At 44.3% G+C, this 13,623-nt stretch overlaps 1 protein-coding gene across 9 annotated transcripts in view; it reads left to right on the top strand.

Annotated features, from left to right (window-relative positions):
* Positions 1-12,646, top strand: part of SLC6A11 (solute carrier family 6 member 11) — a 279,091-nt gene extending 266,445 nt beyond the window's left edge. For all 9 annotated transcript variants that reach the window (XM_073352322.1, XM_073352324.1, XM_073352321.1 and 6 more), the window contains 4 exons: positions 747-849; positions 1,640-1,740; positions 2,441-2,611; positions 9,213-12,646. In XM_073352322.1, the coding sequence (XP_073208423.1) occupies positions 747-849; positions 1,640-1,740; positions 2,441-2,611; positions 9,213-9,365 (528 nt within the window). In that variant the 3' untranslated portion in view covers positions 9,366-12,646. The remainder of the gene's footprint in view (positions 1-746; positions 850-1,639; positions 1,741-2,440; positions 2,612-9,212) is intronic.
* Positions 12,647-13,623: the final 977 nt, after the last annotated feature.

Below are 13,623 nucleotides of genomic sequence, written 5' to 3'. Positions count from 1 at the left end.
TCTTTGCCGGTCACGCTCTATTTCTGCAATGTTCATATTATTTAGGGAGCACTATTTTAAAACCATTAGAAAAGCAGCTTTTCATTTGAAAAGGAAAGAAATTAAACAAAAGCCTACCAGTAAGTCACCATTAATTAATTGATCGTTGTTACATGATAAAGACTTAGATGAGCAAAGCATCTAAAAGATCTTGAGCTAAATGCAAACCTTGTGTAAGTGGGTGCACCTGATTATGAGACCATGTTCCATAGGAGTTACTGTTCTGTGAGTTTTCGCAGGATTTAGCTAATGCTTTTTACATAGTAGTGTAACAGACATTTGAAGAAATCTGCATATTTATGTGCAGGACTTAGGAGATCATAAGCATTTTCAGTCATTTGAATCTTGGTGCTGTAACAGTGAAGTTGAAAATAGGATGGAATGCGAAGAACATTTCAGAAAAGGATGAAATGTCATGCTCCATTATTCTAAGTTCAGCTAGAACACAACGTTAATTCTGATGGGCCTTGTTCCCATCTCCCTTCCGCCCCCAAGGCATTTACTATCTTAATGCAAATGTGCAGTATTTAATAGGCTAAGAGAGTAGGAGAAAAGAGCCTTCACAATGACAAATCACTGACAAATTATCATCCCTCATTACTGAACGAGAATGACTGTGCAATTAAAATCATATTTGTGCTTTGAAATATTCCCATTAGACCTCCACAGTCTATTTTGGTTTCCCTTTTCTGTCTTTTGTGTTTAAGGGTGGAATGTACGTTTTCCAGCTGTTTGACTCCTATGCAGCCAGTGGAATGTGCCTTCTTTTTGTGGCTATATTTGAATGCATCTGCATAGGCTGGGTTTACGGTGAGTTACTGAAGACTGCTACATTATTGTGTATTTATGGAAGTCATACACTTATGGCCTTAGTTTTAGGACCAGATTTAAAGTGACATATGGCCCTTGTCACACCATAACAGGGGCCTCCATGGCTCTGCCCTTGTATCATGGCTCTGCCTCCCATTAGGAGTGACAGTGGCAGGAGGGGACCTCTCCCGTCCAAAGAGGCAGGAGCAGGGCTTTCTTTCCCTCTGAGGTTCCAGGAGTGGTAGCGGGGGTCCCCCTCACTCCCTGGCCAGAGAGGCAAAAGTGTCAATAGCAGGGTCCCAGCTCTTGTTTCTGGCTGTCTGCAGACTCAGGCAGACATGGTTGCCTTGGTTACAAGCAAGCCACCTTCTTAAGCTTCTCTTTGCAGTGACAAGGGCTAGAAATGTACTTTTGTAAAATGAAAGCTGAGGTTCTGATGTCACTCGTCCCCAGGACCAGGGGCCTTAGGCATGAGGCTGCACCCTCTATGTCTTTAATGGGCCCTGCTCAGACTGATACTAACCAGAAGTCATTAGGATTTGGCAGCTGGTTGGTCCTTATTTCCCACTGGGCAGACGCATATCGCCGGCACTGCCCTTCCTTTCCAGCCTTGGCATCCCGGTATTCAGGGAGCACACTGAATGTATGTATGTCCATCCCGGGAAGGGCCTCGTCACAGGCATGTCCCTTCTAACTCTTCTCATTTCCAGGCTAAATAATCCTAGTCTTTGCAATCGCTCACAGAAACATTCTATATTCAGTTTTGGTTTTTTTTTTTTTTTTGGGGCAGGCAGCAATCGCTTTTATGATAACATTGAAGATATGATCGGGTACAGACCATTGTCATTAATTAAATGGTGTTGGATGGTCCTAACTCCTGGTATTTGTGCAGTAAGTATTAATCTGAATAAATTGGTCGGGAATATGTAGGTTTTCTGCAGATTATTTTTCCAGATGTTTGAGGCTAATGAATTTCAGAAATAGTAAAGTAATTATTATGGCATTTGGCATATATTTTAATTGAAGAAGCTTACAGTAGATTTGGTAAGAATCAATGTTAACTTAATTTTCCCTGTGCACATAATTCTAATGCTTCCCGTAACAGGAAAAAGCAAACTCCTCAGTTGGACATCTGAGATTTGTGCATACAAATATGAGCTTTTTCACATGCAAAACTGTGGGTGCAAATGTCGAGACTGGCTCAAGACCAATACTGTTGCCCTTATTTTCTAATAGTGATAGATTTGAAACCATTTTGCTCATTTCTCCTAACACCCCTAGATTACCAGACCCAAAACTTAATCTCTGCTCTGCAGTTATGCTTTGCCATCAAAGCGCAAGTTTTATTGTCAAGTGAAAGGTAAATAGGATTTAAACTTGAAAGGTGGCTCGCTTCTGTGAAAGGAACTGAGATGTAAATTATTTGAGATGGACATAAAAAAAGAATATTGGTGTCTGTCTCTCTCTGACATCAAAGCTTACACTACTTCAGATTCCCAGAGGACAGTAGACTGCCTGTGCAGTAATTTTATTTTTTTCCCTAGACAGTGTGGCTTCAAACATACCTAATATATTTCTCACTTTATTTCAGGGAATCTTCATCTTTTTCCTGGTGAAATATAAGCCTTTGAAATACAACAACGTGTATACATACCCAGACTGGGGCTATGGGATAGGCTGGATGATGGCCCTCTCATCCATGGTTTGTATACCTTTGTGGATCTGCATTAAATTGTGGAAGACAGAGGGAACCATTCTAGAGGTGAGACATATTTTTGGAATGACATTTATTTATGCAGAAGTGGGTAAAGGAGCATGACCCCTTCTCTTCTGATGACTAAGCACAGCTCAGACAAAAAAGGAGCATTCTTCTTCGTGCTGTGGTCCACAGATCCATCACAATGGTATGTCCACCTGTTTGCAGGCTGGGGGCAGAAATATATTTGGTGGTCACTGGCTCCAGGGTTATGCCCCATCCCCTGAAGTTCCCTCCAGTTTTCTCTCCCTCCACAGCAGCTGGTGGCTCACTGAGCCCTCCCTGCTGCAGAGCTTGTCTAAGGGAAATCCCAAACTTTATTTCATGTTTTTATACTAACAATTCAGCTCAATAATGTGTCTATCTAATTCCCAGCTGTGTCTGAGGGCTGCATTTGGTTTCAGGGAGATGATCCTGTCAGCTCCACCTCCCCCTCTGAGGTGTTTGTAGTATCTGGTGCCCTTACGGGCTTTAGGGACAGAGTGATGCTGAAAAAAGCCAGTGACAAAAGGAACAGTGTGTGTTTCCTGCTCCCCATTGTATTGTGTCTCTACTAGGGCATCTTGGCTGGCTCTGTGGGCAGAGAGCAGTTCTCTCACAGCCCAGTCTGGCTGGGGACCCCTTGGCCTCAGCCTGGGGATAATCCTCAGCGCCCGGTTCCCTGCTCACCCACAGGGAGTGCAGCCTGGGGATAATCCTCAGTGCCTGGTTCCCAGCTCACCCGTATGGAGTGCGGCCTGGGGATAACCCTCAGCACCCGGTTCCCTGCTCACCCGCAGGGAGTGCAGCCTGGGGATAATCCTCAGTGCCCCGTTCCCTGCTCACCCACAGGGAGTGCAGCCGGGGGATAATCCTCAGCGCCCGGTTCCCTGCTCACCCTCACAGAGTGCAGCCTGGGGATAATCCTCAGCGCCCGATTCCCTGCTCTCCCACATGGAGTGCAGCCTGGGGATAATCCTCAGCGCCCAGTTCCCTGCTCACCCGCACGGAGTGCAGCCTGGGGATAATCCTCAACGCTCGGTTCCCTGCTCACCCGCACAGACTGCAGCACAGCAGATTTATGCAGAATAAAGCAGGCCCTATACTTGTGCTGATTCCTCAGGGTGTTCACACCCTCCCATGTCCTCCAAAGGGAAGTCTTCCTCCGTAGGGGAGGAAGACCAATAGTGCACATCAGCATTAGAGAATCAGACTGTAATATAAATTCAAAGAAAGAACAAGAGAAGATTAGACACTTTCAGAGAACAGTGCTCTGTGTATTGTAAACGGCACTTCGGAGGTGTGCTCCTGCCTGAGACAAAGCTGTATGCAGTGGTGAGCTGGAGCTGGTTCCCACCGGTTCGCTGGAACCGGTTGTTAAATTTAGAAGCCCTTTTAGAACCGGTTGTTCCGCGAGGGACAACCAGTTCTAAAAGGGCTTCTAAATTTAACCGGCCAAAAGTGACACCTTAGGAGCTGACTGAGCACCCAAGGGGAAAATTTGGTGGGTGCAGAGCACCCGCAGCCCCTGCTCACCTCCGCTCTGCCTCCGCCTCCTCCCCTGACCGTGCCACTGCGCCCTGCTTCTCTGCTTCCCCCTCCAAGGCTTCCCCACCCCAGCTCACCTCCACCACGCTCGGCCTGAGCGGGAAGCCACCGCCTGCTTCTTAGCCCTCCCAGGCTTCCCGCCGAACAGCTGATTCGCAGGAAACCTGGGGGTGGAGGGGGCATGGAGAAGCAGAGTGGGGTGGGGCGTTCAGGGGAGGAGGCGGAGGCGGAGCAGAGGAGAGCTGGGGCCGGGCGGGGGGGGAGATGCCGGTGGGTGCTCTGCACCCACCAAATTTTCCCCATGGGTGCTCGAGCCCCGGAGCACCCATGGAGTCGGCACCTAAGGCGCCACTTTTGATGTGATCAGTGGGGGAGTGGCCGCTCCCCCTGCTACCCCCCTAGCTACGCTCCCACACCCCTAGAAGCCAGAGGGACCTGCCGGATGCTTCCTGGGAGCTGCCCCAGGTAAGCATCGCCAGGACTCCCCACCTTGCCCCCCGGCAGGTCCCTCTCGCGCTTAGGGGTAGGGTGGGCACCTACTACGGTGGCCCACGAGACCCTCCTGCCCAGTTCTGGGGGCAGTCAGGGGACAGGGGAGGGGGGTGGATGGGGCAGGGATCCTGCGGGGGGGGGGAGTCAAGGAACGCGGGGGCTTGGATGGGGCAGGAGTCCCAGGGGCCGGGGGTGGGCAACAACCCCCTCATGGAGTGAGAAGGGAACCAGTTGTTAAGATTTTGGCAGCTCATCACTGGCTGTATGTCCTTCCATGCCCTCTAAGAGGGTAGAATAATGGGATAGGCATTTCCTGCCACATCTGAAAGACTGGGAAAGTTTAAGGCTGTCATCCCCAGCTGCTGCTGCAGTCATCATTATTGGGCTATAATGCCCAGCTGCTGCTCTGGATAACCAGGCCCTAATGTTGAGATTATTGTTCCCAGCCTGTGTTGAAGGTTGCCTCCACCTCTACTTCTCCCTCCCCAGCATGTCGCTATGGACTGATGAGAGGGATAGCAACCTGGGGGTGGAAGAACCAGGAGGCAGCAAGGGGATTCTTTCTACCCTGGCCACCATTTTGTAAGCCCAGATGATTCCTTAGTGTGTGCCAGTCAAAATTTACTATCACGGATTGATGTGGTTAGTTTTCCTGGCAATCAGGGGCTTGGTGGTTCTAACTGGGAGAGACTGTTATCTGAAAGAGTGGCCTCACGATATGGTAGTTCACATTGGGAGTCAAGTCTAGTCCCCTCCTTTCGGCATGAAAACTCTCCGGGGGCATCAGACCAACAATGAGAAATAAACAACAAATATGAATGGTCTTTGGACACCCTAAGTGCCCCCACCTGCTTTCCCAAGCAGTGCTAACATGGGCAGCCAGTTCTACAAGCATGATCCCTTGCAACCTAAAAACTGTATGCTTTAGGGCTTCTCCCTTGAAAGGGGGAAAAAGTGGGATTCACGTCGGTTTCATTCACATATGTGGGGCTTTGTTCCTTGGGATCAGACTCACAGCTATTTTACGGAGACAATGGGAAACTTTATAGAGAGCTGAGGCTATTCAGAATAATCAGAAAAGTCAACTTATACTCCTGACTCTTGCCTGAGACTATAGAAAGGAATATACAGGTTGTATGGCAAGTTGAAGCAGTCCATGAACTACTTCTTTGCAAGTGGTAGCTAGAACAAGCACAGGGTCAGCAGCGGCCTTCTGTTGCCTCAGCCTGTCAGGGTCAGCATGTCTCTGAACCGGCTGTGTCAAGTTAGCCAGGCATCAATTGGGAGTCTATCTCAGTCTGAGAGCAAAAGGGTTACTTATAGCTTTGATCAAATAAGGACCTGGTCCATAGAGGTTATCCTATGGAGCTGTGCAAGAATTTCAGGAACCACTTTGGCCCAGTCCCAGTCTCAGCAACCCCATGGACAGGAGACACCATGAATGAAATCATCCATCGTCTATTTCAGAACAGAACATTGCAACCCATTCCCGATCCTATTTCTAGCCTCAGAGAATCAGAGGCCAGCAGAAAAAGACCTGATTTAAAACATCTAAATAACTTCCTCATGAAAGTTTGTCTTCAAAGAATTTCCATTTACCATCCTTGGACAATTCTTATGTTTTGCTGGTGGATGGAAGCCTTTTTCTTTTCCCAGCTTTGATCGTTACTGTTTGATTTTACATGTGCTCCCAGGGTCTCTCCCCAGGATCTTGGTAGTAATAATGCTGACTTTAGGGAAGAAGGAAATTCACATATCACCTCCCAGACAATTTGTACGATGAGGGTTCTGTACAGCTAGAATGCTGAGGCAAAACCCCAGACTGATACCGTTCCTGGAGTATCTTGGATTCAGGACAAACAAACAGACATGTGGTGCCATGAAAGGCAGTAATAGGCCTGGGCAAGAGATGACTATCTTCATGTACAAGGTCTCATCTCAGAAGAATGCTATCAGAAGGTGAAGATATGCATAATGGAAAACAAGTGGTGTTACAGAAACAAAAATCCAATTCTTGGAGCTATTGGGAATTCTGTTCTCATACATAAGCATGCTTCAAAATTCCAGGGTTCATATGATACCTATACAGTAAATCTGAGTATCACCTTGCCATCTGACTCCATCTCATCTGTTGGCAAAGATCCAGCTCCAGCTGTATATTCTCCCATCCCACAAATGGTGAATGCAGACAATCAGATTTTTACTTTTTTAAAGGGATCTTCCCAATTCAGTTTTGGGAACGGGTACTAGGAAGAGGGAGCACAGCATCCACCAGCTAGAAGGCAATGATTAACTGAGGTCTGAAATCACTGCTCTGTCCAGGGGCAACAGGTCTATTCTGGTCATGACAGTCAACTTGTCTGAGAGGGTTCTCATAATAACTGGGAAGACCAGAATCAGCTCTACCCCAGAGAGAAATTTTCCTGTTTGCGGGGAGTAGTTTCTTATCTCTGTGTGCACTGCCCATCAAGGGGAAGATTAACACCAAGACTTATATGGCAGAAGTCAGATTAACAGAGTGACTGCAACACCCAGAAACATCTCACTCTTTGTAGGTCAGTTTGATGGGCTGGTGTTTGACCTCTCTGCATCTGGAACAGCAAATTAAGTGTCCTGTGGCCTCTCTGTGTCAGGACCCAAGATGTGAGGTGACATTTGCAAAGCTGGGCAAGATCCCTGCTATATGTCTTCGCACCTTTTCCATGACTGCGCAGGAGAATCCAAAAGATGGGAGCGAGTGGCAGTGATACTTACAAAGAGTTATACTGACTGCGGAGGCTATGGCTTTCAGGGCTGATTAATCTAGCATTGGATCGTTGGATGTTTCTATCTCACAGAGAAGGTGTACTTTTGCAAAACCCAGTGCTCTTTCCTGGACCAGACAGCTTTACAACATATACTTGGATAAAGAGATTATTGCTGTTGTGCACCCCAAAGAGAAGGCAACAAATAGAACTGATTCTAATGGCTGGTGCAAAGTCCATAGTTTAATACCATGTTAAATCAATGAAATGGAGCCTTGAGTTCCCCCAGGAGGGCTTTATTGTGGGTCATAAGAGTGTCCAAGCAAAAGGGTCAAGTCTCTGTTGAATAATGTTCTCAGTATGTTCAAGAAAAGGTAGCTCTGTACCAATCCCACATTAAATGCTTCCTTACGGCATCAGCCTTATTCTAACAAGATCATAGAGCACGATCATGGAACCCCATTCTACTCCTTACAGCACTATCCAGATTTTACCAAGCAGAAGGTGGTGTTATACTTCCTATCCATTAGAGTAGGCCCCCGATGGCTGCTACTTTTTTTTTTATTTGAAGTTGGGAGTTTTCACTAACAAGCATTGTTCTTTAATTCAGACAGCTAGTCTTCATAGCTATTGTAGCATTCATTTCCTAAGTGAATTCAAGAAATATTCCTTCTTTGGTTAAGCATCAAAGTCCAGTCGTTAAGAGCACTAACAATCTCAGGGCAAAGAAGTCATGTCTCCTGTACTGAGATCTATTAGATGGTCATTGTTTCACTGAATTCAGTGTATTGATCATCCAATCTTAGCCAATGTCATTTCGTCATTTCCTTTCTTTTTGGTGGCAGAAGTCTTCCTCATAGCTTAGTGCTCAGGGGAAGATGGAGGAGAGTTATATCCATTTCGTCTCAGATGTCCATATTTATAGAATAATCCTGCTCTCCTTCCTGGAGCCATACTTAATGAAATCGCATTGTAATGGATCTGGGAATCTTAGCATGCAAAATGTATCCATGCCAACCTGAAAAATGTCCTCTCTTTGAGTAATAAAATCCATTTATCTGGCCCACCCTGAAACAAATGGATCATTCAGAATAGAGATGGAATTTGACATATCATTAGGTGTGACTTATCATGCTTTGCATTAGGAGAAATTGTTGTGCTTTTCCTCAAAGTATATTTAGCACTATCAGTAATTCAGTAAAGCAGATTGGAATTATCTTGGCTATGGAAACTCTCTCACCTGAAGGCAACTTAGGAGGCAGGGCATTCCTCTGCTGCCAATGAGTGACAGATCTGACTCTGTCCCAAAACTGCAAGCAGGCTGAAGTACCATTGTAACCGATCTGTGGACCTTATTTCTTAAAGAAAGGATATTTTTAGGTAAACACAGATACATTTTCAACTGTAGCTTCTGTTCAATATTCAGACTCCCTATGAAAGGCTCTTGCAGATCTGATCTAATACTTTTCTCACTGCATCTTGCTGGACTGCATCAAATTCACCTGCATAAGTGGAGCCTTCATCTTTGTGCTCACCCTCTGCAGAGGAATGAATATTGCCCTGCATCTATTGTGAAACTAAGCTTTTGATCAAGCATGTGAGGGTTTGCTGTCATCTTCGAGCCCTTGGATTGGAATGCTGTGGAAGCGGGTGGTGTGATGTGTAGCCTGTTACACCGATTAAGTGGTTCACACAGGGTTCCAGTGGAATGAAATGGGCTTGCAGAGAAGAGAGATTCTATAGACATTCTTGCTATGAGGAGATGATGATGATTCTGGCTGCATGTGTGTGTGTTTCTGTCTGAGAGAGAGAGATAATGTCTTCCATTTTCTCCAATGTTTCAGAAATTCAGGAAGCTGGTCATACCTTGCCCAGATCTGAAGATGAGAGGAAAGCTTGGAGCAGGGGCATACGCTGCGACAGTAAATGATTGTGATGCCAAACTGAAAGGCGATGGCAACATTTCAGCCATCACAGAAAAGGAGACACATTTCTGAAAGAACTTTCTTTTTGTGTGTGTTATTTTTTGTATAAATAAATAAATAAATAAATAAATACTTCACTTAATTATAGAGGCTGCTTGTTTTGCACAAAATTTATTAACCAGTTAATTTTAAAGTGAACATTGTATACTTGTTTTAAATGATTTTTTAATTATTATTATTATTATAAGTAATGATTATATAAAAGAAAAAAGAACTAGCATAGTACTGTATGTTAGTGATGACTTGTAATATGGTGATTTCAGTAAATGTTTTATAGATGTTAGAAGGACCTGTATAATGTGCTGTAAAACTTTTCTACTTGGATTTTTTGGAAAGCATGGTATTGTATAAATATATCTGTTCTAATCTGTAAGCATTTCAGACCATTTCAGCTACTAATGTATGTCTATAAAGGGGGTCACAATGACCTTTTGTTTATATTGGAGGGAGTTTTGGGGGACTAGTAACTCAGCTGCATCATCTTTCTATCTGAATGTGGGATTGACCCAAAGCCCACTGAAGTCAATGGGAGTCTTTCCCATTATCTTCAAGGGGACTTGGATCATGCAGTTTGTGAGTGAAACTCTGCACCTGAACCCTGCAGTCCTGTCATCCGAGTCAGGACTGCAGGCTCCGGCCTTGTACTTGGCAAAGCACTACTTCCATGGTGAGTACTCTTTCTGGAGCTGAAAGGAAATACCACCTCATCGGTGTCTTCCCCCATGCCTGAACTCCTCACCACAGCCAGGTATAGAAATGTGGTGGAATGAGTCCCCCTTTGAATGACTATTTTCCTGGAGACATCTAGAGGCTATTTTTTAAAGAGCTCTGAATTGTGTTGTGAAGTGAGTGGTGTCTGATCTCACCTATGCTGCTTCCTGGAACATCTGAAGCTATTCCATGTTGTCTCTGGCTAGCTAAAATTCCCTACATTTTGTTATACTTCTCCCATTCCCTGAGCTGAAATGTGTTTGTCTTTGCTTGCAAAACAGAAAGGGAGTCCCTAGGCCAGTTTCCTTAGCTGGAGAGGATCTGAGGAGAAATGGAACTCATTTTATAGAGATTTCCCCCTTCAAATGAAATCCAGAAATAAATTATGACAATACAGAGCACTTATATGGCTCTTTTAATCTTCAAAGCACTTTTGAAACAGTACTGAACACAACTGGAGCAGTTGGCTCCTTACCTGCACAACAGCCCTGTGAGGTAAGTTATATAGGACATATTTTGCAGATGGGGAAATTGAGACAGGGGATGTGACTTGCCCAAAACTACAAAGGGAGTAGGAACTGCATTTTGAAATGATGATTGGGCCATAGGGGTTTCCAATTAACAGTCCCGAGATCAAACCACTAGACTATCTTGTGCTCTCTCCCTCTGTCAATATTGCAAACACCACTACTATACAATTTCTTTTCCCTCTCCCCTCAGGCTGACAGGATACATCTGACTCAGTGGCTGGGTGGGAAACTGGTGAGTTTACTGTGTCACATAGGCGTGCCTCACCTAATGTGCAAGCAACAGCATAACAGAATATTGGAGCAATGTCACAGCATCTCCTGCTCAGACGGGTAGAAATTCACCCATGCCCGGAAGCCCAGCACAGGGAACTATTAGGGAAAGCTTAACTGGGACTCGTAGTACAGAGGCTTCATGCGTGCCCACTGCACAAGGGTGGATTTCACTCATAGTTTCTAGTTCATTTTAACATTACATAGAGATGTATAGTATAGATTTGACAATTTATTGTTATCTTAAGATAACTTGTATAGCTCCTGTAAGATATTCAGTAGAATCATATATCCTCAAATCAGATTATGTAATCTATATACTTTAATGGCCTTTTTTGCAGGGGCAGGGGGACTGGGAATTGAAGAGAAAACTGTTCTTGTATCAGCCTAAAACTTTTAGTCCAAAATTTTTTGTGGGACTGACGACTTTGGATGCCTTAATTTTTGGGTGCTCAACTAGAGACATCTTAAAGGGGCCTGACTTTCAGAGAGTGCTGAGCACGTACCTTGTGAAAATCAGGTTCCTTTAAGAAGCTCCAGCTGGGCAAACAAAAATTGAGGTGACCAAAATCACTAGTTACTTTTGAAACCCTTGGCTGTGATATTTACTGAAGAGAAATGTCATCAAAATTAAAATTGCAGCTAGAGCTAGTTGTAGAAAATATTGAGATGCATGTCCATCCTACTGCTTGATGTTGGAAATATGTACACCCCAGAGTTCAGAAATTAGTGCCTCTTTGCAGTACTAGCAGATCATGAGAAACACAGTCTGTCCAGCATCCTTCTCTGATCCTCATTCTTGTTCCCCCATTGAAGGGGCCAGACAACTAGCTCATCAAAAACAACTTGCAATCTGTGGGTCACCTTGCCTAGGAAGGCATTCTGTATCTAGCATCTCCAAATGATCCTGTCTAGTCTCTACTCATTTCCTAATGAGTGGTGAAGGGTGTAGAAACCCAAGTCCACTGCTTTGCTAGGGCCTGACTCTGCAAACCCTTAATTGTGTAAAGAGTCCTTACTCTCATGAGACCCAATAACTTCAATGGAGCTACTCATGCAAGTCAAGATTACTAATGTGAGTTTGCAAGAGTAACTGTTGAAATGTGCCAGTTTGTAAGTTAGCCACTACACCAACTGTTCATCCCATAGAAATGAGATGATAATTCCAGGTAATTTAGCGTAGCCATTTAAATCAAAGCACATTTCACGGCTGTTGACTAAGTGAGCCATGCATTTTAGCTTGTTAATCCACTTTGGACTCATCCAAATATCGCTACAGGTACTGTGGAACCTTCCCACTCTGCTGCTATGAATCAGTTCACCAACAGTTTTATACACATACATATGGTTCGGCATGGTCTAAAGTATTATACAGTGTTACTAATGTGATGTGCTTGTAATACCTGACCCATTTAACAATTTACTGATTTGTTTTTTAAGATATGTGGGGTTGGGGTTTTTTGTTTCGTTTCTTTTTTTGGAGGGGTGGGGGGTAAATTTCCTACTAGTATTTGTGAACTTTTTTTAAAAACAAAATATGAAGGAAAAAAAGCAATTATGTCATAGGGATGACTTTTTTTTTATATGCAGTAGAAACAATATTGCCCTTTTCTGAGTATTTGCTGTATTATGGAGGAAAAAACAAAACAAAACCCAGAAACCGAACAACCACCAAGGTTTATGTATTGTTTTACACACAAAAAAAATCTATTTGGTATTCGAATGGCACAAAGTTTTGTCTCCTTATTCATTTTTTAAAATTAAAGGAAACGGGCAAAACTGTATCTGATGTCCTTGGTTTATATCAATGTCTCTCACTAGGTATTTATATGGCCCTCATAATCACAGTCACTGGTGTATTTTATCCTCACAACACCCCTGTCAGGTATGTGTTTTACAGATGAGACACAAGATTGGTTGACTGACTTGCCCAAACTCACCCAGAAAGTCTGTGGGTGAGTCCAGGTCTCCTTAGTCCCAGTCTTGTACCCCATCCACTCGATCGTCCTTTCTACTCCAAATATAACTGCCTCTATCCTGAGAATTTTTCCTGCATCACTGTCCCACATTCCTACTGAGATGATAATTTAGCACAGGCTGATAATTTTGCATGTCAGGCTAATTAAAAGTTCTGATAAATAAGCTGCTCCCCATCCTCAGAGGTTGATATGTTCTGTGCACATATACTCTGCCATGGGCAAGTGTCAAAAGAGTGGTAAGGGTGGGTTGGGTTGGGTAATAACCCACATGGTCAGAGGATTACCATAGTTATGGTACCATAGTTATGTTCTGCGAAGCCCAAAAGGTCTGACTGGACCAGAAATTCCATGGGAACATCCTTTTTGGTGGCTTATGGACACTTACACTTCCAGGCATGGCTGGAAAATGGAAGTGTAAAGCTGCATGAAAATACAGAGGAAACGATGTTGGTTATAGTTCTTTGAACCCTTGAAAGGGGTTGGTTGGGACTCATTTTGAGGGATGGATGCTGAGCCAGCTGTTGGCATTCCTAACCCTGTGGTCTGCACGGATGTGTGGGAGCTAGCAATAGAAATGCTTTTATTTACAAAGAAAAGTCAGTCTTTAGCCCATTTCCTCATGAAGTTGAAAACATAAACCAATATAAACTATTTACTACAGCTAAAAGGACCAAACAGCTGGGCTCCACACTTGAAGCAAGAGGATGGGTGATGTGCCTAAAGATTTCCTTCCCCAACGCTCTTTATGTCAGTTTCCCCAATTGTTTTATCTTATTACCC

The sequence above is a fragment of the Lepidochelys kempii genome, chromosome 7 (genome assembly GCF_965140265.1).
Source record: "Lepidochelys kempii isolate rLepKem1 chromosome 7, rLepKem1.hap2, whole genome shotgun sequence".
In the NCBI taxonomy this organism is placed as follows: domain Eukaryota; kingdom Metazoa; phylum Chordata; order Testudines; family Cheloniidae; genus Lepidochelys; species Lepidochelys kempii.
This window is presented reverse-complemented; position numbering and strand designations above follow the sequence as displayed.